The sequence below is a fragment of the Marmota marmota genome, unplaced genomic scaffold, assembly GCF_001458135.2.
Source record: "Marmota marmota marmota unplaced genomic scaffold, marMar, whole genome shotgun sequence".
NCBI classification, from domain to species: domain Eukaryota; kingdom Metazoa; phylum Chordata; class Mammalia; order Rodentia; family Sciuridae; genus Marmota; species Marmota marmota.
This window is the reverse complement of record NW_026000005.1, coordinates 12,491,771-12,514,970: the sequence shown is the minus strand read 5'-3', so window position 1 is coordinate 12,514,970 and position 23,200 is coordinate 12,491,771. Positions and strand designations below refer to the sequence as shown.

Genomic DNA, 23,200 nt, shown 5'->3' with positions numbered 1-23,200 from the left:
GTTTTTCCTTAATTGTCCATGCAAGCCTGCCTTGCCCTTAGCCTGGAAACAATGAGAATTCAGAAAATTAATGACTTGCCATTTTTTTTTTCATTTACTTAACAAACATTTATTGTGAGCCTACACCATGCCAGACACAGTTCTAGGTGTTGTGATTTAGCAGTGAGGTAGAAAATAGGCCTGTGCTCTCAGGCTCACCTTGTAACAGAGGAGGGGCGGGTTGGGGAGAGGAGAGGAGAAGATTCATCAAACAACAAACATCACTGGAAAGTTTTTCATTCTGCTTGAGGAATTAAGAACTAAATGAGGTGATTCAGGGTGCCATTGTTATTAATGGGGATTGGGTGTCTCCAATGGGGGTATAACATTTAAAACTTGGTCTCTGAAACAAGGCAGATGTGGGTCCTTAGCTCCACTTTGCTATTTAATCTTAGGCAGTTTGCTTAATTTTTTTACACCTCATATTTACAATGGAGAAAGATCTTCCCCAGTCCCACAAGACTAATATGAAAAATAAACATGACAATCAGTGTTTGGGCTCAAAATAGTGGCATACACAGAGTTCACTTTCAATGCATGGGAATTATTTTTCGAGGGATATGATAAATATTTTTTTGTAAAAGTAAATAGATAAGAAGAAGAAATCATGCTTCTTCAGCCAAGTGATGCATTATGGGAATCACAGGGTCAAAGTTAGATGGCACTGAACAAGCATGTGGATTCCCAGGAGAACCTCTTGTGTCCCCGGAGATAAGAAAGCTTGTTTTGGATCTGAGAAAATATGGCAATATAGAGTTAAAAACACAATCTAATTTATCTAGCTTTTATTTTATTTTTTCCCCAAAGCATCCACTAGCACTATATCTGAACAAGAAAGGGGATCTTTTTTTTTTTATTTTAAAATAGGTCTATCCTGATAAAATGCATATTAATACTCCAGTGTGTTTCAAGATGCAGGATGAGTGAGTCAATATTGCAGGGACTTTGCAGGACAATATCTTTCCCTGAATGGATTCTTGAGAAGCCAGTGCAGACAGCTGAAATACGACAGAGACTATCTCAAAGTCATATTAAACTCTGCTAATATTTGTCTTCAGATGTGATCTCTTCTTGCCAAAGTCACACAGCACCTGCACCAAGTACTCTTCCTCAATCACAGTAGATACTTCACCTATGTAATTAACCATCTGGATATTAATAATGAATTAATTGATAACTTAATCTAAGCATCCAGAGGAAGCTTATGTACAGGATAGGTAGAGGAAGGCTGAAGGATTATATAAAGTAATAATCAATGCATAGTTATGCAAATGAACATATCCTTTTGAAATCGGCTTCAGAAAGGTAAGTGAGATATGTCAGGCCTCCTTTCAACCTCACTATGGACAGAAATCTCCCTTCCTGGCCTATCTATGCTGGGAATGAGTCCTTGGTTGATGTCTATCTGCTGCAATACTGAATAAGTGAACTTGAGTTTCTTGTATTCTTTTAGCTATTTAATTCATTTTCACTATTTGTTTTGCATTAAATAAGAAATGAAGGAAACAGTGTTTCCCTTTGTTTTTCCAGGCCAAATTCCATACAGGACAAGAACCTAAGTCAGAGTTAATTAGCAGTCCCAAATCAGGCATGATGGGGAAAGTTGAGAGAGAGGCAGGAGCAAGGTCTGGCCTCTGTTCCTTGGGATCAATCCCACTGTCATATACACTGCAGTCTGTAAGATCCTTCACAGATCCCTCCAGAGGAGGCCTAATGACAGCCATCCAGGCAGCAGCTCTCAGGACCTATACAATCAAACCCACTCTTGGGGAAGCATTTTGAGATGTTTCATGTCCTTCTTGTCTGTAGATGTCTCCTCTTGTTGGGATTCCTCCCATTCTTAAAGCACTAACCGCCTGTATTTTCTTCACCCCATGAAACATCCATTCTTGGTTACAGTCCTTTTCTGCCACAATCCAACATAATTCTCCTCCATGAACCTGGAGGAGCCTTTTTGTATTCCAGGTTTTTATGAAAACAAAGCACAGAGTAATGTCCCAATTTTTCACAACCATATGTCAGATTACTAACAAATATATTAATAAGTGATTCTTCCTTGACTAGGTTAAATTAGAAAATATAGATAAATCAAAAACATACCAAGACCAAGAGAAACATCATGGTATTTGTGAATACAGTTTCAATGAATATATGTCCAAGCTTAAACATGTTACAAAACTAAATAAAAAGAATAGAAAATATTTTATTACTTAAACAGGGGAGTATACAAATAGCTGCCACTGATTACCTGAGCTAAAGCTAGCTATTAGAAAAGTGCATTGAATTTTACTGGATGAATTGGTCCAGTGAAGTCTATTCAACTACATGTTTTGTGGGTCACTTTAAGGAGAATTTTAATAAAAACAAAAATAAAGAGAAAACCTCTCCAGCCATTAGGAAATACAATAACCTCCTTACTAACTTGTGGGGAGAAAAAATTCTTAACTAGAAGTCACTTCATCTGTTGACATGCATGACCTCAGACCAATGACATGTCATGCAAAAATCTCTCAGAGTGGGAAATGGCAACTTTAAGGACAGGAAGAAAAAACAGTGAGCAAGAAAGAACTAGTGAGAAATCAAAAGCCCTGGCAAGGTGAGCAGGAGAGAGATAGCAAACAATTGGATAGGAAGGAGCAGAGCAGGGCAATTATGGGAAGCAGATTTTGAGAGTCAGGTTATTCAAATATTTTTCTAGAAGAAAGGCATCTAAAACATTGGAACAAGGTTTCAGAATGTGAAATGGCAGCCAGAAAGCAGGGAGCAGAGGCCTCAGAAGGCCTCCTGCCCTGAAATCTAGGGAGGCTGACCTGCTGTGCACTCAGGGTTTGCAGGCAGAGGAGCTGGCTTGGCAAGCTGGGCAGAATGAGGCCAAGGCACAACTCCAAAAAACGATTTTTCAGGCCTCTGGGTGAGGCAGAGAATGTGTTTGAAATGAAAGTTCTGTCATGTGCATATTTTCTTCCTCACAAATCTTGACCTCGAGATATGTAGATTAGATTCTTTATATTCTGCAGGGCAGACTTATCCCAAAGCACTAGATCTGCTCTACAGATAAAGAAGAAAGGAACAGCCCTTGCCCTCCACCCAGAGGCCAGCCCTCCCTCTCAGGGCTGTGCAAGAGCTATGACAATCACAAATGCAGGCTTCTGGGATGGTATCTGATCTGGCTGCACTTGGAAAACAAAATCCTGGGATCATAAAGCAGTCCTGAGTAGCATTAGAAAAGACAAGCTAAAAAAGGAAGCAGACTAGTCCCTGCTTACAGAAGACAAATCCATTTGCAGTCTGCCTGGGGATATATGGGTCAGAACTGTCAAGCAGAGCAACCCATTGGAAAGTATTGTTTAGGTTTGAAAAGATGAGTAGAAAGAGAAAAATGACTGCTCTATGAGTGGAGGTTGAGAAAGAAACGGGAAGGGAAGCCCCAGTGTTACACCTCTCAGCCTTTGGGAAAGCATGCACGTGGCTCCATTCTTCACAGGACAGTGCCAGCAGAGCAGGCTGGCTGATTTGTAATTAAGCTCGCAGACCAGAGTGAGTCTTGTAAACAGTCAGTGATGTTGCTGACTTCCCCCCAGAGGGCTGAGACTTTGCTGCACCAGCATCCACATAATAACATTATATTTCACTTTTAAATAAGATGTACATGAATGTGCACTTGCGCCCAATTACAGTAATGCATGATTTACATAAAATTAACTCTCCTGCTTAATTACAGTCACACAGGGATTAGGGAGAAAGGGCTTTTACTTTGTAAACAGTATATGCTTTAGCACTTAGCCTCCCCGAGAAGTATAATCGGTCCAATCATAAAAGAAAATGAATTTTGCAGGCACTGGGTCTTGCCATAAGTTTACTTCCCTTCTATCAGGATCCTGTATAAACTGAGTCATTAGAGTCTTTATCCACTTAGAACAAAGGAACCCAGTTCTTCTGAAATGCGAATATACAAACCGAATTGCTTTGTAGCAAGGATCTAGAGTTCCAAAGCTTTACATTCAGTGCAGACTTTAACCCTCTGGGTAAGGAATCTGCAAAGGGCAAGAGAATGAGTCTCTGGTTTGCTAGAAGCAGCTGAGAAAATGCTTTCTTTAAAGGGCGATCCAAAGCTGCTTTGACAACAAAATGATTAAAGGCTGCCTTTTCTCTCATCTTACATCTGTCACTTTTCTGTGTCTTCCTTTTTTCCACAAACATGAACATAATTTTTCTCTGAATAGGACTTAAGACTGCACATCAACAAGGAATTAAAAGCAAAGTTCACTGCAGCCCACACCAAAAGAAGTTTCCTTTTTTTTGCTCCACCTCGGCCAGAGCTGGTGCCAGAACTGGGGTTGAAGAAATTCATTGAGCTGGCATAATAAGAAAAAGATTGAAGGCAACAGGGATTGAAGTTTCATCATTATCAGTTCAGTGGGGACGTGAAAGTGCTTCTCAGGAAAGCTGCACAAAAGTACTTCAAGGAGACCGAAAGCTCATCACACTGGCTAACCACAAAAGATGGCATTTTCATTTTGCCACGTCGTCAACCCTCTTTTCACCCAGAACACAGAAGAGCTGGATACCCAAAGAGAAGAAAAGGCTCTGAAGTAGGAAAGAGGGAGACACTCTAACCTGTGGCGCCTAGGAAAACCAAGGAAGAGCAAGATCTAGCCAGGGAAGATTGCATTTAAAGAAAAGAGCTGTAAATAGAAATTAGGCAAATGGGGTCTTATTTTCAAAAAATTAAAAAATAGAAAATCACATTTCTGACTCAGGGTTTGGTGCTTGACTTCTTTAGAACCATTTCTAAATGCTCTTCCTAATAAACTAGATACCTATGCCATATCAAGCACTTTTATAAAAGGATCATTAACCAAAAAGTGTTAACTACAACATACATTCAATATGTGCAAGCATAGTATATGATACTGAATTATTTTACCTCATAAACCCTGACATTTATCCCCCATCAAAACACTAAGTGAAGGGACCTATTGAAGTTTTTAAATTCAGAAAGGCTTCTGTGGAGAGATTTTCAAAGGTTTCTTTGGAAAGTCTGGAGACAGTGCTAGGTCACTTGGTTGTTTGGGGGCAAATTGGTCCAGTCATCTGTGTTTTAATCCCTTCTTTTTATCATTGCAAATTTCTCTGCCAGAACTGAAGCCAAATTACAGAAACTAATTTGTTGATTTTAGTTTCTTTCTTTTTATTTCTTTTCTAATTTATTTTTATTGATGCATTATAATTATATATAATAGTGGGATGCATTGTGCCATATTTGTACATGCACATAAGATGATTTGCTCAATCTCTTTCCCCAGTACCTTCCTTTTCCCTTCCCTCCTCCCTCCCATCCACTTGTTCTACTCTATTGATCTACTTCCCATTATTATTATTATTATTATTATTATTGCATTCCCTCTGTGTTCTCTTGAGTTACCTTCTCTCTGGCACTAGCTGATTCACATTGTGTCTGATGCCATAAGACATCTTTAATTTAAAATGCATGAATCAACCTTGAATTTTTCATCCTTTGATCCTTCATTGAGTTGTTATTTCACAATATCAAAAAGCCTCAAAAGTTATGATTTGAATAGTGGTCACATTCAAAGGAGCACTATGTCAGGTTTGATCCTGAATACACAAAATCAAAACTACTTCCATTTGGTTAAAAAAAAAAAAAAAACCTACACCCTTGACTTTGCCTGAAAGTAATGAAATGAAACTGCCCTGAAAGTACTGACTTCTAACTTTGTCTATCTAGTTGCACTTCAAAATTTTGGGAATTGATTTTATGGCTTATTCATTGTGATAATGCATGATATATTAAAAAATACAATTTATGACTAAGAATTTAAATGTCAACTGCAGATATGAATTTCCTACTCATCCTTCATAGAAAAGGTTCTGTTTGGGGCTCTTTATGAATACTATTTTACTTATAATAAGTCTCTGAGATATTATGATTGTACCCATTTTATGATGAAGTAAAGTTGCAAATAACTTAGTCAAGGTCACAGATCTAGGATAAGCCACTGCAGAGATCTGAAACCAGAGCAAAGCAAAATCCATTCTGCACCAGTATAAAATATGGTTTTCATTACTTTTTATTTGTAATAAAATAAAAAGTATGTGAAAAAAATCATACATCTTTCAAAGTTATCCATTGGCCAGACAAATGCTTTTCAAGTGATACTACCTTTGCTCAATTATTCTAATATTTTGCTCTGAAAATCATCCAAAGAGATAATGTATGTGCCATACCATAATAACTGTTTGAACGTACAATGATATTCTATTTTGATTCTTTTCTGCCTTTTATCCTCTCTTCCTTAATCTCCCAATTTTAATGAACTCAGCTACACATAGCTTTTTCTACCTAAAGTAAAGGTACCAAGGGACGAACATAAGAAAACATTAGAAAAATATTTTTTAACATATTAAACAGAGAAAGAACTAGATTAATACATTAAATGCTCTTAAAGTTGGTTCAAATAATTAAAGATCAATAACCCAAGGGGGAACACGGACAAAGGATGTGAAATATAAATGGTTCATAGTTATATGAAAAGATATAACATCAGACATTATCTTGTTCATACACATGCTTACTTATTTTCCTTTTTCCCACCTCCATTTCCAGAAAGATAAGCTTCATAAGATCAAGAAGTCTATCTTGTTGCTATGACCTTAACGCTTAGAACAGTTTGGGGTACTTCACAAGTGCTCAATAATACTTGAAAATGAATGAATGAGGGAGTGAGTGAATGAATGAATGAACAAAATAAAGTCAATTCTGAGCTTCTGCCAAACTGCTTGGAACAATTGCTCTCTATAAGTCAGTAGTATGACTATGGTGTGGTGGCATAAATCAGCAGAAAAAGGAATAAGAGATGTTTAGTTTGAAAGGTGCCAGTCTTTTAAAGGGTCCTCGAAGTGTAAACTGACTCTGCAGAGACTTCTAAAAGAAGATTAGAGTATTTTTCTTTTCCCATTTCTTTGTTCCAATCTTGCATAAGGCATACTAACTTCCAGGAGGCACCCTGGTAGGGCAAAGGGTAGTATGGAGCTGGTGTGCTATAAATTATGGTGATTACAGCATGTCAGCAGCCCCCCAGCTGAGATCTTTAACTCACTGCTATGAGAGCTTTCAAGGGCATTTACTTTCAGGAAGGTTTAGTTGCATCAAATGCCTTTTGCAACCTGGCAAGCTTTTTAACTTATGTGAGTCTTACATTTGTTGGGTGCATTTTATCTCACAATCAATTTAATTAGGAGCTGTCGGATTAAAAATGATTTGTTGCTTCTGAAAGGCACTTGAACTCTAAGATCCATTTATAAAAACCATTCTCTTTCCTTGTCTCTCATCCTGTCCTTCCAGTCCTATTACAAAGCAACACAAGACAAGATATTGTAACAGCCTTGACTGCCAAAGAAAGGCTCATCATAAAGCTCACTTAGAAAGAGGAGTGACTGCTAAGTCATTATTGGCATCTTCAGATGCCATGCACATACCCTTTGAACAGTCAAGATGGAAGTATGTCCTTTTATTATTTCTTATTAATAGTACTAACTGCTTATTTTCCATAAGAAGGAAAATATTTTACGTGGCTCTGCATGTCAGAGTTCAGAATAGCTAAAAGGTGAACTGAGATGTTGGATGAAACTTAAACACAAATATATGCAGGAATAAAGGAACAAGGGGCATCTAGTTCTATTTCATTTGTTCAGGACATGGGCCCTGATTCCGTCATTAGCCATTCATGTGAAGGGACAAAAGTGGAAAAAGAAAAATGCTAGCTACCTCAGATCAGTACTTGCAAAGCTACTGAGGTAGAAACTGCAAAATGAAGCTTTCTTTCCATGAGGTCAGCCATAAATGAAAGAGTTGTATTCAGAATAAATTACCACTGGCAAAGGCAAACAGAGTGCCCTCTCTGGCAAGAAAAGTAGGCAACTTTGCATTTCATTTGACAAGCTTTTGGTGCCACATGGAAAAGATGGAAAGGGAGATATGGAAAAGCCATTTTAAGTGAACTTATGCTAAGTATTACATTGCAACACTTGCCTGTTTTAAAATTTCAAATAAAAAGAATGTACTCAGATAATGGTAAATAAAAATAAAAGTATGCAGAAGTCCTTAAATCTGTGCTAGGAAAAAAAAACTAAGATACTACAAGGGATGAAACTCTCTTTACTTGAATGTATTTCTATTATGTGTTTGCACATTTATTATTAAAATGTGATTATACTTTCCCTCCTTGGTATAAAAAAAGTAAGCTGGAAGTTCTACCAATATTTAATTGTACTATGTTTGTTATCTGATGAGTTCCTCTATATCTGTCCTGGGTCCAATGAACTATTCCAGAAAGAGGCTATGGGGACAGAACTATATTAAGGACAACAAATTCAGTGCAAGGATAGCCTTAGCTAACTATAAAGGGATTTACCAACTGCAAGGACTTCCACAGTGAATGCATGGGAACCCAGGCAGAATGTGAGCCATGTACTTTTAATTTCTGAGTAGAGACTTGCCATAAAAACAAACTGCAAGAAGAGCTATGAAACCAAGCTTCCTATAAATAATGTTCCCTCGTCACTGGTTCCTTTTATTGTGTAATATCACCAGGGTTTTCCAGTTGAAGAAAAATCTAAGAATAAATAATTTCTACTTGATTATAGAAACCCAGTTTGGCATTCTCTTGTGTTTTCCACTCTTGGTAACATTTTTGTTTTGTTTGTTTTGTTGTAGTGCTGAGAATTGAACCTAAGTTTTTGTGCATGTGAGGCTCTACCACTGAGCTGTATCCCCAACCCTGTACCATGCTTGAGATCTGGTTGGAAGAGACTTTGGGAAAGGGCTGGTGAAAACCCATGTCTGAGAGCATAAATACTGCATTTGGCAAGATAACAGCTTTGCCTCTCTTTTGGAAGATTTATCTGGGCGTTTTAGTCAGTTTTTTTCCATCAATGTGACCAAAAGACCTGACAGAAACAACTAAAGGAGGAAAAGTTTATTTTAGGTCACAGTTTTAGAGGTTCAGTCCATGACTGGCTAACTCCATAGCTCTGTGCCTGCGGTGAGGCAGAGCATTATGGCAGAAGAAAGCATCTCAGGACATGGCAACCAGGTAGCAGAGAGAGCTCTGCTCACCAAGGACAGAATATATACCCCAAAGGCACACCCCCCAGTGGTATAATTCCTCCAGCCACACCCTACCCGCTTCCAGTTACCAACCAGTTAATGCATGTCAGTGGATTAATTCACTGATTAGGTTAAGGCTTTCATAATCTCATCATTTCACCTCTGAAAATTCTTGCATTGTTTAATTCATGAGTTTTGGGGCGAAACCTCATATCTAAACCACAACACTGGGCACAGAGATGGCCTCAGCTGTTTTCGCCAAAGATCCTCCACACTGACATTTCAGCAGCACAGTGTTCTAGCAGTGGAAGAGAATCTTTTGTGAAGTGAAATCTTCCATGTTTTGTGCTGTACTTCAGAATCAGTTGCGTATCCTAATGACTTTTTAGGTCGATCACAGTGTAGAAAACAAAGAGATCTGAGGTCTTGTGAAATAATAGCAAAACCTTGCCAAACAGTGAAGTAAAGCATACTGCTTAGTGTTTTGGATAGTGTATACATTTCCTGGGAGAATTGTCCACTCTGTAAATTACCCTCTATACGCATGCATCAGACAGTCAAATTCTAGGTTTGACTCTGAGTCTATGAAGCCCTAAACAGTACATACCTTTTGAAATCAAGAATGCCTGCTGCCCTATGTCTCATTAAAGGTCCACAATCAGCAGGATTAGACTTGATGACCATTCTGATGTATACTTGAAAGTGAAGAAAAGAAATGAAGAACTCTCCCTAAGGAATCCCTTTACCAAAACCATTTATAGTACTTTTACAGTCTTCTTCAGGGTAAAAATAGAAACCTTTTCCCCTGACTTGTGGATATCTTGATTCTGTGAAATGTTGTTCAAATGTTATAACTTAACTTGAAAGTTCATGTTATGACTTAGGTCTCTATTCATTCAAGATTAAAATGGTACCTCTGTAGTTCACCTGTCTCAGTAATTTATAGCAATGTAGCAAGACAGTTACAGACAATACTACTATTATATCTGCGTTTGTATGGGTCTTTGACCAATCAGGCTCTACAGGTGTTAAATGCTTGATCAGTTCAAATTACCACAAATGTCTCTTGAAGGGAACTTCCAAAAGTGAAACACTCCGAGAACTGAAAAAAATTATTTGGCTTCTCGAAAATTAAAACAACAAATGAAGTTCAGCATAAGAGTTCAATAGGAATGAATACAAAAATTCAAGAAGGTTATGTCAGATTTTAACTTTCCTATCATTATTAATTTAATTTCTAGTCATTATGATAATACTAAGCATTTAGAATGCATTTGGTGTTTATAGAGACAGAATTACTTCTCAAAATTACAATTTTGAATTAATATGCTATTAAAAATGTCACTAGAAAGTGCTTTTATTATTCTGCAAGTGAAATAACTGTTCCCTATTTCTTTTTATAAATAAGATTTCAGCATTTTTTGATCTTCCTTAGATTTTGAAAACCATAATGTTTCTGTTTAAGAATTCTCCTTATGCTACATTAGTGCCATGTTCTTTGGCAGCATAAAAATATGCAAATACAGCCTTTTTAATGGTGATTTTTCATTTTGTTACTGTCATTTAACTAAAAAACAACGGATGATGTTTCAACTTATCACTTACAACAGTGAAGTTACTGAATTGATATTTATGTTCAGAGCAGATGACACAGAAACAAATATGTTTAAAATACCATCTGCACCATGTGGATTTCCTCCTTAAAGGCAGAATGGAGATGTTCAAGTTCAACCTTAGAGGGAAGTTCATACTTGAGGGCAGAGAATAGCGCATCACTATCTAAGAAAAATGAGTAAATGAGGTTTGCTGCATTTGGATATGGGTTGTAGAGAGGGTAGAAGAGGAGGGGTATGCAGAATTTGCATCTTCCTAGGAATCCTTCCATGTTGGCATCAAGAGTTCCCATTCTGCTTTCTGGACCTCCTTCTCTTGGGCTGCCCACTTGGCTGCCTGCCTCCAAGTCCACCTCTCCTTGCAGCCTCTACTCAATATTACACAGCTTCCACATCTGTTGCCATTTGCCAACTGGATGCTTAGAAAACCCCATGATACTGTGCACTGAATTATGGGGGAGTGGTGCCTTTCATGGCTATTTGAACTGAGAGAGGCAGGCAGCTGGGTGGGAGGAAAGTTGGACAGCACAGCCTTTCGGGAACAACAAGCAGTGTCTAGCAAGACTGGCTCTCTGAGGGAGAACTGATGGCTCATCTCGGGAATGGCTAGAAAACATAATGGAAGAAGCTTTCCACCACTCCAAAATGATTAGAAAATTAAAAGAACTCCTGTTAATAGGCCAGTGGATACAGTATTGTAGTGAATGAGATTTTTTCTCTTGGTTGGACCGAGGTAAATGACGCTAGCTAGGCAATTCAATGAATTCCCCTGTGCCTGAATTTCCTAATGTTGGGATACCAAATCCAGTCATCATAAGCAGGAAAATAAGGTTTGTTTGGAACCTCCTGTGCATACATCTTACCAGCTTATCAACATTCATAGAGTCCATTAGCAGGCAATAAAAATTATAATAATAGTTAACATTAATTGAGCACTTACTCTTTGACATAATTAGGTACTTTACATGCTGTTCTAAATAATTTCCATTTGCCCTCAGGGCCACTCTCCACATGTCCTCACCCTGTTCTGGGCTATTCTCTGTGCCCTGGGAGGTTGACCACCCTGGACTTCATCTTTAGGCTCTCTTGCGCTCTAACTTCTGGATGAGTTCAATTATATGTAATTCACTTCATGCAGATTTATAGGAGGAAGAAAAATGTGGTAGGGACACTATTCCCTCTCTGCCCAGTGACAGAAAGTGGCTTATTTCCTTTTAGAAACCCTGACCAGCGGCAAATTCCCACCTCGTCCCCCTGGGGCATAGGAGAGGTAAATGTTCTGTGTCAGTACCCCCTATACTTTCTTGTAACCCTGTTCTCACCTTTGTAAATATCCCCTTAATCAGCTCTTCTCAGTCACCCTGACATGAGTGTGCCATCTACTCTATGAGATAGGTATCTTTAGTAGGTGAGGAAACTATAGATGAAAATTGATCTAGAACTTGCCCCAGGTCATGTACCTAATAAACACAATGGTCAAAGCATAAACCCACTTTCTAACTCTGAACTATGGCCCAATATTTCAAAGATGATCAATTCTAACTTCATGATATTTATTGTGTTAGTCTGTCTCTCGTCCTTATCATTGTAAAACCCATACTCTCTCCTAGACTATTGCAATTCTATCATATTAAGGAAGATTTACTTAGTTTTATACAACAGAAAACAATCCAAGTTTCACATAAGGCCAAAAGAAAAAGGAATCTAAGTTTTTTCTGGTCAGCCTCAAATAGCCCCATGATCCCTATTTCCTGAAATTTATGTTCTGTGCAATCTCTTCTCCTTGAGTGTCAGTTATATGTATTGACTTCTAATGAAGAAAATGTCAGAAGTGATGAGATGTCACTTCCAAGATTAGGTTACAAAAACATGGCTTAAGTCTTGGCTGCTGGGGCATTTCCTTCTGTCTGTCTCCCCATTCCACCCCACCCCCCACTTTTGCGTCATTTTCTCTAAGGAAAGTCAGTTGCTTTATCATGAGGAGGTCTCATATACAGATCCAGGCCGTAAGAAACTGAGGCCTTCAATGGCCACACAAGTGAATTTAGAAGTGGCTCCTTCCCCAATTGGCTTTTCAGATGTCAGCACTCCAGGCCAATACCTTGACAGCCTGTGAGAAACCTTGAGCCAGAACCTCCCAGATAAGTAGTTGCCAGACTCTCGACTCACAGAAATTACAAATTAATAAATATTTGTTGTTTTCAAGTTTTACGGTAATGTATTAGGCAACCAAAGCATACAGATTTTGATTCTCTGAGCTCTCTGCACGGATTCTGGGTTTCATGAAGCTGACAGGAAAGCTGGAGTGTGGAAATTAAGGAGCAATCATTTTACAGCACACACATGTTGTTGCTGATCTGCTAGCCTCATCACTGGCATGAGCAACAGCCAGGCTGGCAACTGTTCTTCCTCTGGGTCTCCCCCATCAACTTATCTGATTTCTGTGCCAGTTGGGTATATTTAACTCACATACTTAGAGATCATTGAACCAGATCCTAAAATTGTGTAAGGTCAAATACACTCAATTTCAATCATTCAAGAAAGGGTTTAACAAAAAGCATAGGAAAGTCAAGAGCCAGGGTAGTCAGCAGTGTGAGTTGTTGAACTTCTCTCTCCAGTTCTACCATAAACAAGTGCAAGTCGACCAGCTTCCTGTCTCAGGTCTCCTAGTCCAAAATTCCACTGCTGCTCTTGAGCAATCAGCTGGGGGCTGATTATATGGTGAACTCTATAAAGGGATACCATTTCCAAAGAGAAGAAAAGGTCAATAGCCCAAAGGGCCTCAATGACTTCCCCTAAAGGTCTCCCATCCTCTACGCTTTTGCTTCTGATTTATTCTCCCCAAAGGAATCATAATTTCCTACCAAGTACTCGGGGCTCATCTCGACATGGTCAAAAGTATCATTTGAAGTTTAGAGGATGCACCAATGTAGTCCACAATCCATACTTAATGGCACAAGTCACTTTGAAACTCCATAAAATTACGTTTGGGCATGATTTACGACAGTTATCAATCTGGCCTTTTATTATGATGACTTAATAGACTTAAAGTTGAACTAAGCTTTAAAATGTATTACAACAAGAGTTGTCTTGTTTTAATCTATAGTGTTCACTGTCACTATATTTTTTCAGGGTACCTAAAGAGAAAAGTTACCTGGAAATGCTTTTTGACAGAGAGAGTATAACTTTTCCCTTTAAGTAGAATCTCATTCTTTGGCTACCAGTGTTTATTTCATTCAGTGAATGACTGCGTGATCCAAAGGTACAACATTCTAATAATGTTTTTGCCAAATAAGGGCAAGATTTGTTTTAATAATTAGGAAGTCTTAAACATATCTCTGCAGTCACTGAATTTCTTTTGTTTAGCGTAATTCATTAGACAGACAAATGGGAACACTACATTTGCCTAAATGTGTTCAACAGCCTCATGAAATTGTGCTAAAAGAATGTGCACTGTTTTTGTCCTTTGCTTCACATTTGATAAAGATCTCATAAGCATTTTAAATTAGAAAAATAAAGAGATCTGACAATTGGAGTGATGTATCTCAATTTTGTTGTGTGCATGAGAATCATCCAATAAACTTGTTTATAAAAGTCCTGAATTCTGGTTTCATAAATTCAGGTTCAGTTGATGCAGGATAGATCTGGGAGTTTAAATATTTAATAAGCACTTCTAGTAATTCTGATAGAAAACTCTTCCTGTCCACACCTTATAAAATTCTTAAAACATGGAAGCCAACTCAAAATTTAAACCAGTCAGTTCTTGACTAAATAAACACACATGAACCTAACCACATCACCAGGTCATCTAGCAGTCCCCAAAGAACTTCTGACCTGGGGGCTTGCAGTGATTAAAAAGATGAGTGAAATGAAAGTTCAAACAAGCAAAGAAACATCCAGGAGGAGAAAAGGTCAGCGGAAGTCCAACAACTCCTCAGCCTGGTTCTCTGAGGATCTTCACTGTAAGTCAGAGACAGTCAAGGAAAAGTATTCTAAATGCTAGTTAAATGAGGAGGGGGAAAAAACATTTTGTTTGAAGACACAGTTACCGCTTAAAATGTTTGGAAAATCAGCCTGTAATCGCATCCTTTTATTGGTACCAACTCCACAGATTTGGTGGCTTTTAGAAGGAAGTTATCAAACAACTTCCCTTAAGACCTGTAGACCTGTTGCCTTTGCTATGTGTCAGGCACAATTTAACCTTCATTATGATCTCAGCAAAGGTATTTATATGAGATACTGTAATCATTATGCATTGCTTCCTTTCTTTGTTCTTCCACAGTCACAAATACCAGGTGCCTAATTTTTTTTTATTTTTAAATTAAAAGCCTGCAGTTAGTGCAACTGACCTATCTGTTTTTCTCAGGCACACCATGAGTGTGAGGGGCTTTTGATGGCTGTAGGTCTGGAGGATGGAGTGGCAGGAAATGCTAAAATGAGGGTGATTACACTGAATGATGGATGTGGGTTTAACAGATCAGAGTTTCTGGCCAATGGCAAAAGGCAATCAGGGATCTATGTGCAGGGGTAAAGACAAGATAGGCATGTGGGCAGGGGCAAGATCAGGGTCAAGGACTCCGTACTGAGTAAACAGGGCATTGAAGTATAAATTCTAGTTCCACCAGTAAGAAAAAAAAATGAGCAATTACACAGTCAGAAAGTCAAGATCCAAGGGAGTTGAAAAGATAGCAAGTCAAAAATAATACCTGCGGGGCTGGACTATGGCTCAGTGGTAGAGCACTCGCCTGGCACACTTGGGGCACTGGGTTCAATCCTTAGTACCCCATAAAAAATAAAATATAATAAAGGTATTGTGTCTACCAACAAATATAAATAAATAATAAATTAATTAATAAATAAAAGTTTTGCCTGCTGGCAAGCTAATCAGAATAAGAGACTCATGTGGTCTTTGTTCTAATTTTGGCACTATGTCCCAACCATTCAGAGAATTGAGTAAAAAGGCACATTCACTTAACTCTTTCAGCAACTGCTGGATGAAACTCTCTAAGGATGTAGCTAAATTCCCCAAGTTGGTTCTATGTTCATTCACTATATCTGGAGCCCCATGGGATAACTGGCTGTTCTAATACGTTTCATTCAATTCTACTCTTTCATGCCTCTTTCTCATTTAATGTACTTAGATGTTAGTTGTCTTCATCTCAGGACTCGACTATTTTTCTTTTTTTGTAAAGTCATTATTTGCTCTAGCAGAGTGGAGGTTCTCAAGGAACTAAAGATTGTTCACTAAATGTCTTTACAGACCCAAAATTATAGAACAAAAATTATAGATCAATGAGGGCACAATGCCTATGGAGAAAACACTTCCATGAGACAATTCCAAAGAATACATCTTTCTTATCAGAGTAACAAGGTATTATCACTATTGGTATCTTGAATTATTGTCTCAGCTTTTCCCCCATGGTCCATTAGTATAACTGTAAAAGTGACACAAGAGAAAGTAAATGTAAAATCATCCACCAGTAGAATAGGGAGGAATTGAATCCAGTTCTCCTAACCCTCTGTAGACTATTACTGCTATGTATTCAAGTCAAGTGTGGAATATTAAATAAAAACACTCAATGGAACACTCCAATGTTTCAGTCAGGTTTTGCATTGCAGAGACCAAAATACCTGACAAGAACAACTTAGAGGATGGAAAGTTTATTTGGGGCTCACAGTTTCAGAGGTCTCAGTCTACACGTGGCTGACTCTCTTGCTCTGGACTCAAGGTGAGGCAGCACATCAAGGAGGCTCAAAGAGGAAGGCTACTCAGTTCAAGGCAGGATGAGGAAGCAGAAAGAGAAGGAGCACCCGCAGGGTCTATACAACCTTCTAGGGAATGCCAGTGACCCACCTCCTCCAGTCATGCTCCCATCTGCCTACAGTTACCACCCAGTCAGTCCATTCAAACTAGGATGGACAGATTAGGTTGCAGCTCTCATAATACAATCATTTCACCTCTAAATATTCCTGCATTAACAGGAACTTTTGGGGGACACTTCATATCCAAACCATAACACCCAATATTGCTTTCTGTAATTTGAATAGAAAATGAGACCTGCAGCAATACAGATAACAAAATAATATTTACTGTCTATACAGAGCTCATCTACTAGAAGAAAACAACAAATAAATACACTCGTGCAAAATATGACGTGAAAGAGAGAGAGAATTAGTAGTTACAGTTTTCCCACAAGTTGTTTTGTAAAGTGTTGATAAAATTCCCAAATCACATGTACTGTCCCAACTTATGCACACATTGCCTCTAGCAAGAATAGCAGCCAAGTCACATGCTATCACCAAAGCCAAGGACAATTACTGGAAAACACCATTAACCCCTACTTCCCTCTCTTTTGCTCCCATCCCCCACAGGTGTGCCTTTTGAGTCTTATCCTGGAACAAACAAAACTGTACTTGCACATTCTGCCAATGAAGAAAATTTATACTTAGCTCAAAATCGTGGAGGACTATGAGTACTTTCAAGTTAAAGTAACCTTGCAAGTTTTATAATTCTGTCATTCTTTAAGGAGTTCCTATTAAGTCTTAAATGCTTCGGAGATTAAAAGGGTATATTAATGTTATTAGAGACTTGAGATAAAATGCCATGCCTTGCAGGGTATCTTTGCACTTAATGAAAACATTTTCATCACATTCTGAGTCTATTATGCCAGATCTTCATTTCATAAGTTGTAAGATAATCTTATTTTAATTAGAGAAGATATACCAAGTATATTAGAGTAATACAGTTAAATATATTCATCAACTTTCTTCTTGTCAGTTAAAATGCCTCCTCAGAGTTTGTTATTTCAATGTGCTATCACAGGTGTAAGTAAAATTATGTACATGAATTCTGAATGACTTCTAGAGCCTTAAGTGACTAGATGATTGCTTTCCAAGAAGGACCCTATAGGATCCTGTGTAAGGATAGTGTTGGACAATATGGTAGCCACAGTAGCCATATGTAACTGCTGAGTACTTGAGATATGACTAGCTTGAATTGAAATGACTAAAAGAATGGAGGGAAAGAGGAGGAGAGATAAAGTGGTTGGGGGGCATGAACTGAAATCAAATCCCATGAATGTATGAATTTGTCAAGATGAACTCAACTACTATGTATAACTATAATGCTCTAATAAAAAATGAAATTGCTGTTATTGTAAAGTACACACTAAATTTCAAAGATTTTGTATAAACTATCTCACCGATGTGCATAAATTAATTGTATATTGAAATAATTATGTATTGGCTATTTGGGTGAAATAAAATATATAATTAAAATTAATTTCCCCTATTTCTACTTTTTAAAATATGTTAATAGAGAATTTTAAGTTTGGCATATAATGTACATGACATTTCTTTTGGACACTACTGTTCTATATCATTTAACCATTATGTAATGTCTGAATTTTATTATCTGTGAAATATTTTCCATGCTGCAAATAAAAACATAAATAATAAAATAATAAATCACAAATTGGCTCCTAAATTCTGAAGGAATTCACAATTATCTTTCCCCACTGTTCCCTCTGTTAAATGAAAGAATGGAAAAGCTGATCTCAATAGTAGCCCAGAGTCAGGTCGGTGGCTACAGAAGGAACCTGGACAGTACCTTCTACCATGAGAAACGGATCCTGTGGTTCTTAGGAGTGAATGACAAGATGGAGCCAGAAGGATCTTGCGAGAGACCAATCTTTAACAGCAATCACATTCATGATGCAGACATTCAAGAGGGACAGGGAAAGACTCACATTCCACGTTCTTATTGTTGTATGTATTTATAGGAATCGTTGTTACATATTCCTAAATACCCATAATAAGGAAGCAAAAAGATACACACATGGCTGGGAGAAAGTTTTGAAATAAACAAGTACTTCCGGAGACCACACTAAAACACCTTGCCATGAGGCCAGGAAAAATGGGGACACCAATAAAACAGCCCACAAACAAGAGACACAAATGCCAAATTGATGATGAAAAAAGATCCAACAAATACTTTTAAATGTTAACTTGCTAATTTCAAAGAAAAGGAATATAAAACACGTCAGAGGAAAATTACCCCCAAAAAAATGGTCCATGAAGAAATCCATAGAGCACCACACAGGAGAGTCCAAAATAAAAATCACAAACCCCTTTAAGTATAACAAAGTCAGAAAGCCAGCTAGAAAATGCAAAGGTCACACTGGGATGAAGAGGTGATGACAGCGAGAATCAATGAATTATTTGCTGCAGTCTTTACTGAGAAAGACCTTAGAAAGAGTCTCACTTCCATCTTGCTTTAAAGCAGAAAGGTCAAAGATATTAAAACAAACTGGAAAATACAGGATTCTCCCAGACCTAACTGACAAACTAAATGTAAATAAAAATCGCCAGGACCAGATGGCATCCACCCAAGACTTCTAAAGGAACTCAAGAGTGAAATATGGAACTGCTGGCCTAAATGTATAACCTGTTATTACTAACCAGCACTTTGTAAGAAGAATGTCAAACTGCCAGTGTGACTCACACACATACATGGACTCCAAAGGAGATTCTGAAAACAAAGATTTCACTTTGTTGTTGTTTTTTTTTAATTTTTTTAATTTAAATTGAATTTTTAAAAACTGATATATAAAACAAAAATATATGGTGTTTTTATCGGTTTAAAAACAAATATATATGTGGTACCATGTGATATTTTGGTACAAGTATGCAATCTGCAATGTTTTAAATCAGGTTTGACATATTTATTTCCTCAAACATTTATCATTTCTTTAGAGTGGAAACATTCAAAATCCTTTCTTCTAGCTTTTTGAAATATGCAACACATTATCATTAACTATAGCCACCCTACAGTGCAATAGCATACCAGAATGTCTTACTCATACCTAACTGTATAGGTATGGGGCTATCCACACTTTTTATACAGCAGCTCCAGCAACTTGTGGGTACTGGCCAAATTTCAGTAGGAATACAAAAATTCATGGACATAGAAGTGTTCTTCATCTGCAGGACAGCAACCAGTCCATCCACAAGCTCCTGCAGAACAAGCTGTGAAGGTTTTCACTAGATAGGACACATCCACTGATGAATCTTGGTCATCTTCTCCCTATATTAGGGGATCAAAGAGGAATATTTCAACATGGGAAGAGTAGCCACCAGCAAAATGGTACTGACATACAGTACAGTGAACAGAACAAAACCTTTTCCCTCTATATTCTCCGTATAATTAATTTAGCATTAATTATAATGTTCCCATCTTTCAGTTATATAATTTAGTAACAATAACCATAATGTTGCCCATTCCTCTGAACGGAGCCTCTGCTGCCATGGCTAATATCCAAAGCCTTCGCACTTTACTGGGCCCATTGGCCCTGGATAGGTCTTTTTCAATCCTCAGCAAGCAGCTGAAGGAGGAGCTGGAGGCGCACTTCCTGAGGGACTCCTTTCCATCTCTGGGTGCCCTGGCGCCCCTGGCCTCCAGCCTTGGCCTAGAGGAGCAACACCTGAAGGATTGGTTTAGGGTGCAGCAGTGTTCATACCGGTACTGGGAACCAGGCTGTCACCACTTTGAATTCCACTCTTACTGGCCCTCGTGCTCATGCTGAGCACACTCAACCTGGGCAAGCCAGACCTGGGAAAGACCCCACCTCGTCTGGCTCATCTTGTACATGTTCATCCACCAAAGACGCCCACTTCCCCAGCCCAAGAAGCACCAGAAGCTTCTTCATTCAGGGCAAGGCCTGTGGGAACCTCCCGGAGAGTGCCCAGGAGAGTGTCCCAGCAGCAGCCTTTCCCAAGGGGCCCAGTGGCTGGGGCCTGGGGTAAAAAAAAAATAGAAGCCGCCTTGAAGAGATTTGCAGTGACCTTCAAGACGTCCTTGAAGAGGAAGACAAATAGGGTCCAAGAGATTTCTGAATGGATGGGGATTCTGCACCTGCCCCATTCCACAGGTCCCACAAGTCATCACTCTGGCCACTATTCCATCTAATTGTTGTCCCCACCTGTCAGTTGAGTCACTTGAGAGTGTGTCTGGGTCTCTAGGAGTGGAATGGTGTTTCTGGGTGCACTTTTTTCCCTTCATGCTTCCCCCCACCCTGCAGGTGGACACTCAGTAATTTGAGGCTGTGACCACCTGCTGGCTAGTGTCTTAACCACGGTTGTCCCTCATGAATAAAGTCCCTTGGTTCCCCCCCCCAAAAAAAAAAACCATAATGTTAATAATTATAAAGAGACAGTAGACTACAATTCATGTACAAAAAAGTACCCACTAAAAGTTGCAAATATTTCTATTTTGAGTTGTCATTATATTATTTTCATACAAAAAGTTAATTCACCAATGATTAGAAAATTAACATTAATAAATTATTTTCTTTAGCTTTTCTTTTAAAACTTTATTAATTTTATAAACAGGTAACTAAATTATTTCTTTATTCTTAAATGTAGATCATATTCCCATATGAGATTTTTATATCAATGTGTTACTCATGGCATTGTCTTAAAAATCCCAAAAGACTGAGTGTGAGATAGATAACCCATTTCATCAAATAACAAAGAGGATTTGTTTTACACTTTGGGAAAATAATGCAAAATAAACATTAGACCACAAAAAGAATGTCGTCCATCAAAAACCTGCTTCTTTTACCTTGTTTTGAAGTCATCATAGTGCCTTCCCATTCTGTTATAATCTGAATTTTAAAATTAACTAATCTCTACATTCTAAGAGTAAATATTTGCTGATAAGACAGCATAATTTCTTAATGTCTTTCAGTTTGACTTGTTCATTCATAGACTCCTTTTACATTAAACACGGGAAACTTTGTGAACTTACAAATGACAAAACCAAACATGAGATTAAACTGAAAATTCCCATTTCCCACAGCAGATGGTGGCCATGGTTTTATTTCTTGCTCCATAACAGGTGAAGGCAGTCTGGTACCCTGGGCAGCTGCACAAGGCCAGCTGGCCAGAGTGGACCTGACACTGCTTCATACAGATCTTAGTACAGATCAGTCTTTGTACTACCTTGTAGCTCTTAGGCAAATAGCAAAAAACACAAAAACCTCATCATTATGACCAACATTAATGGTCATAATGACCGTGTATAGTAGTCGTGTTTGTCTGCACAGTGTTCTAAAAAGAAAATTATTCAGTTAAAACAGCTAATTAACTAAAATGTTAATAGTGGTGACTTCTGGTTAGTGAATTTATTGATGACTTTATTCTAATGTCTTTAAAACAGATTAATTGATTTGCATCTGGAAAAACATTAAGAGAATTGTCAGATACACATCACTAATCCCATTAATGTAACCTGGAAGGAATATTTAAAGTTAATAATATCTGATTGGCAAAGAAGTTTTCAAGTCTATAATGACTTCCCATTTTCTCAATGACTTCCCATTTTCTCTAAAATAGAAAACACACTTAACTTCCATCCATGTGGAAGTTGTGAGAAATAAACTAAACAGGTTTATGAGGCTCCATTTTAATTTTTGATAAAAAATTTTTGATGGCAGCACTACCTACCATCCCTTATATCTGAGAGAAACAGACTTGGAGATGGACTATCAGAGCATGCAGAGAATACCACTGTGTCACTATCCTGGCGACTCTGGTATAGTCTGAATCACAAGAGGAGCTTGATGCTTGACATTTTGGAGTAAAATGCCACAGAATCTCAAAAAGGACTTTTAAAATTCTCAGGATCCACATACAAATGTGTGTGTGTGTGTGTGCACGTGCGCGCGTTCATGCATGCATGTATGCACATGTGTATATCTCTAAGGGAACTAACAGGAGTTTGACTTTACCCCCATTCACTTAAAGAATCACAATCTGTTGTTCCCCAAATAGCAAGGTACAGACTCAGCAAAAGGACCCAAGAATTATATCACACATTGTTTATGGCTGAGTGAGCTTATAGAGTGCTGGTATATGCTGAGCACACAGCTATTTGTCATGAAGCCATCAATCAAATTCAGTTGATAATAGAAATCCCTAAATAAATGAATTACAGAAATCAATGAGTCTGCTATTCTTTCAGAGTTTAAAATCACTGAAAAATTTACCATGGATTTAGGAGGCAATTAAATAGTGGGGCATCAATATTCTCTTATTCATCTCTCAGCTCATTCAGGCCTAACTGCTCTGTTTATCAGGGACCCAAAGAGACTGCAAAAGACAGACTCTACTGGGCCATCCCAAGGATAAAGGGATTGAAGGGGAATGAAGGCAATAGGCAAATTGTTAACCTATTCTGTGTGCTCCTAGGTACAAAATAAACTGGAGTTTCTTGGGACCTATCCAATCACATCTACGAATCTAGACCCAGATCTCACTTTCCTATTATCACAATTAGTAAGGCCAGATGGAAAGAGAAACTGAAACCCCATGGGCAATCAAAAACTCTCACATGGGCTGTGATGCTCCACTTCACTTT

At 38.1% G+C, this 23,200-nt stretch overlaps 1 protein-coding gene across 1 annotated transcript in view; it reads left to right on the top strand.

Annotated features, from left to right (window-relative positions):
* Positions 1-18,044, top strand: part of Tmeff2 (transmembrane protein with EGF like and two follistatin like domains 2) — a 257,940-nt gene extending 239,896 nt beyond the window's left edge. Inside the window, exon 10 of the mRNA XM_048808203.1 lies at positions 17,155-18,044. Within this exon, the coding sequence (XP_048664160.1) occupies positions 17,155-17,167 (13 nt within the window). The 3' untranslated portion in view covers positions 17,168-18,044. The remainder of the gene's footprint in view (positions 1-17,154) is intronic.
* The last annotated feature ends 5,156 nt before the right edge of the window (positions 18,045-23,200 follow it).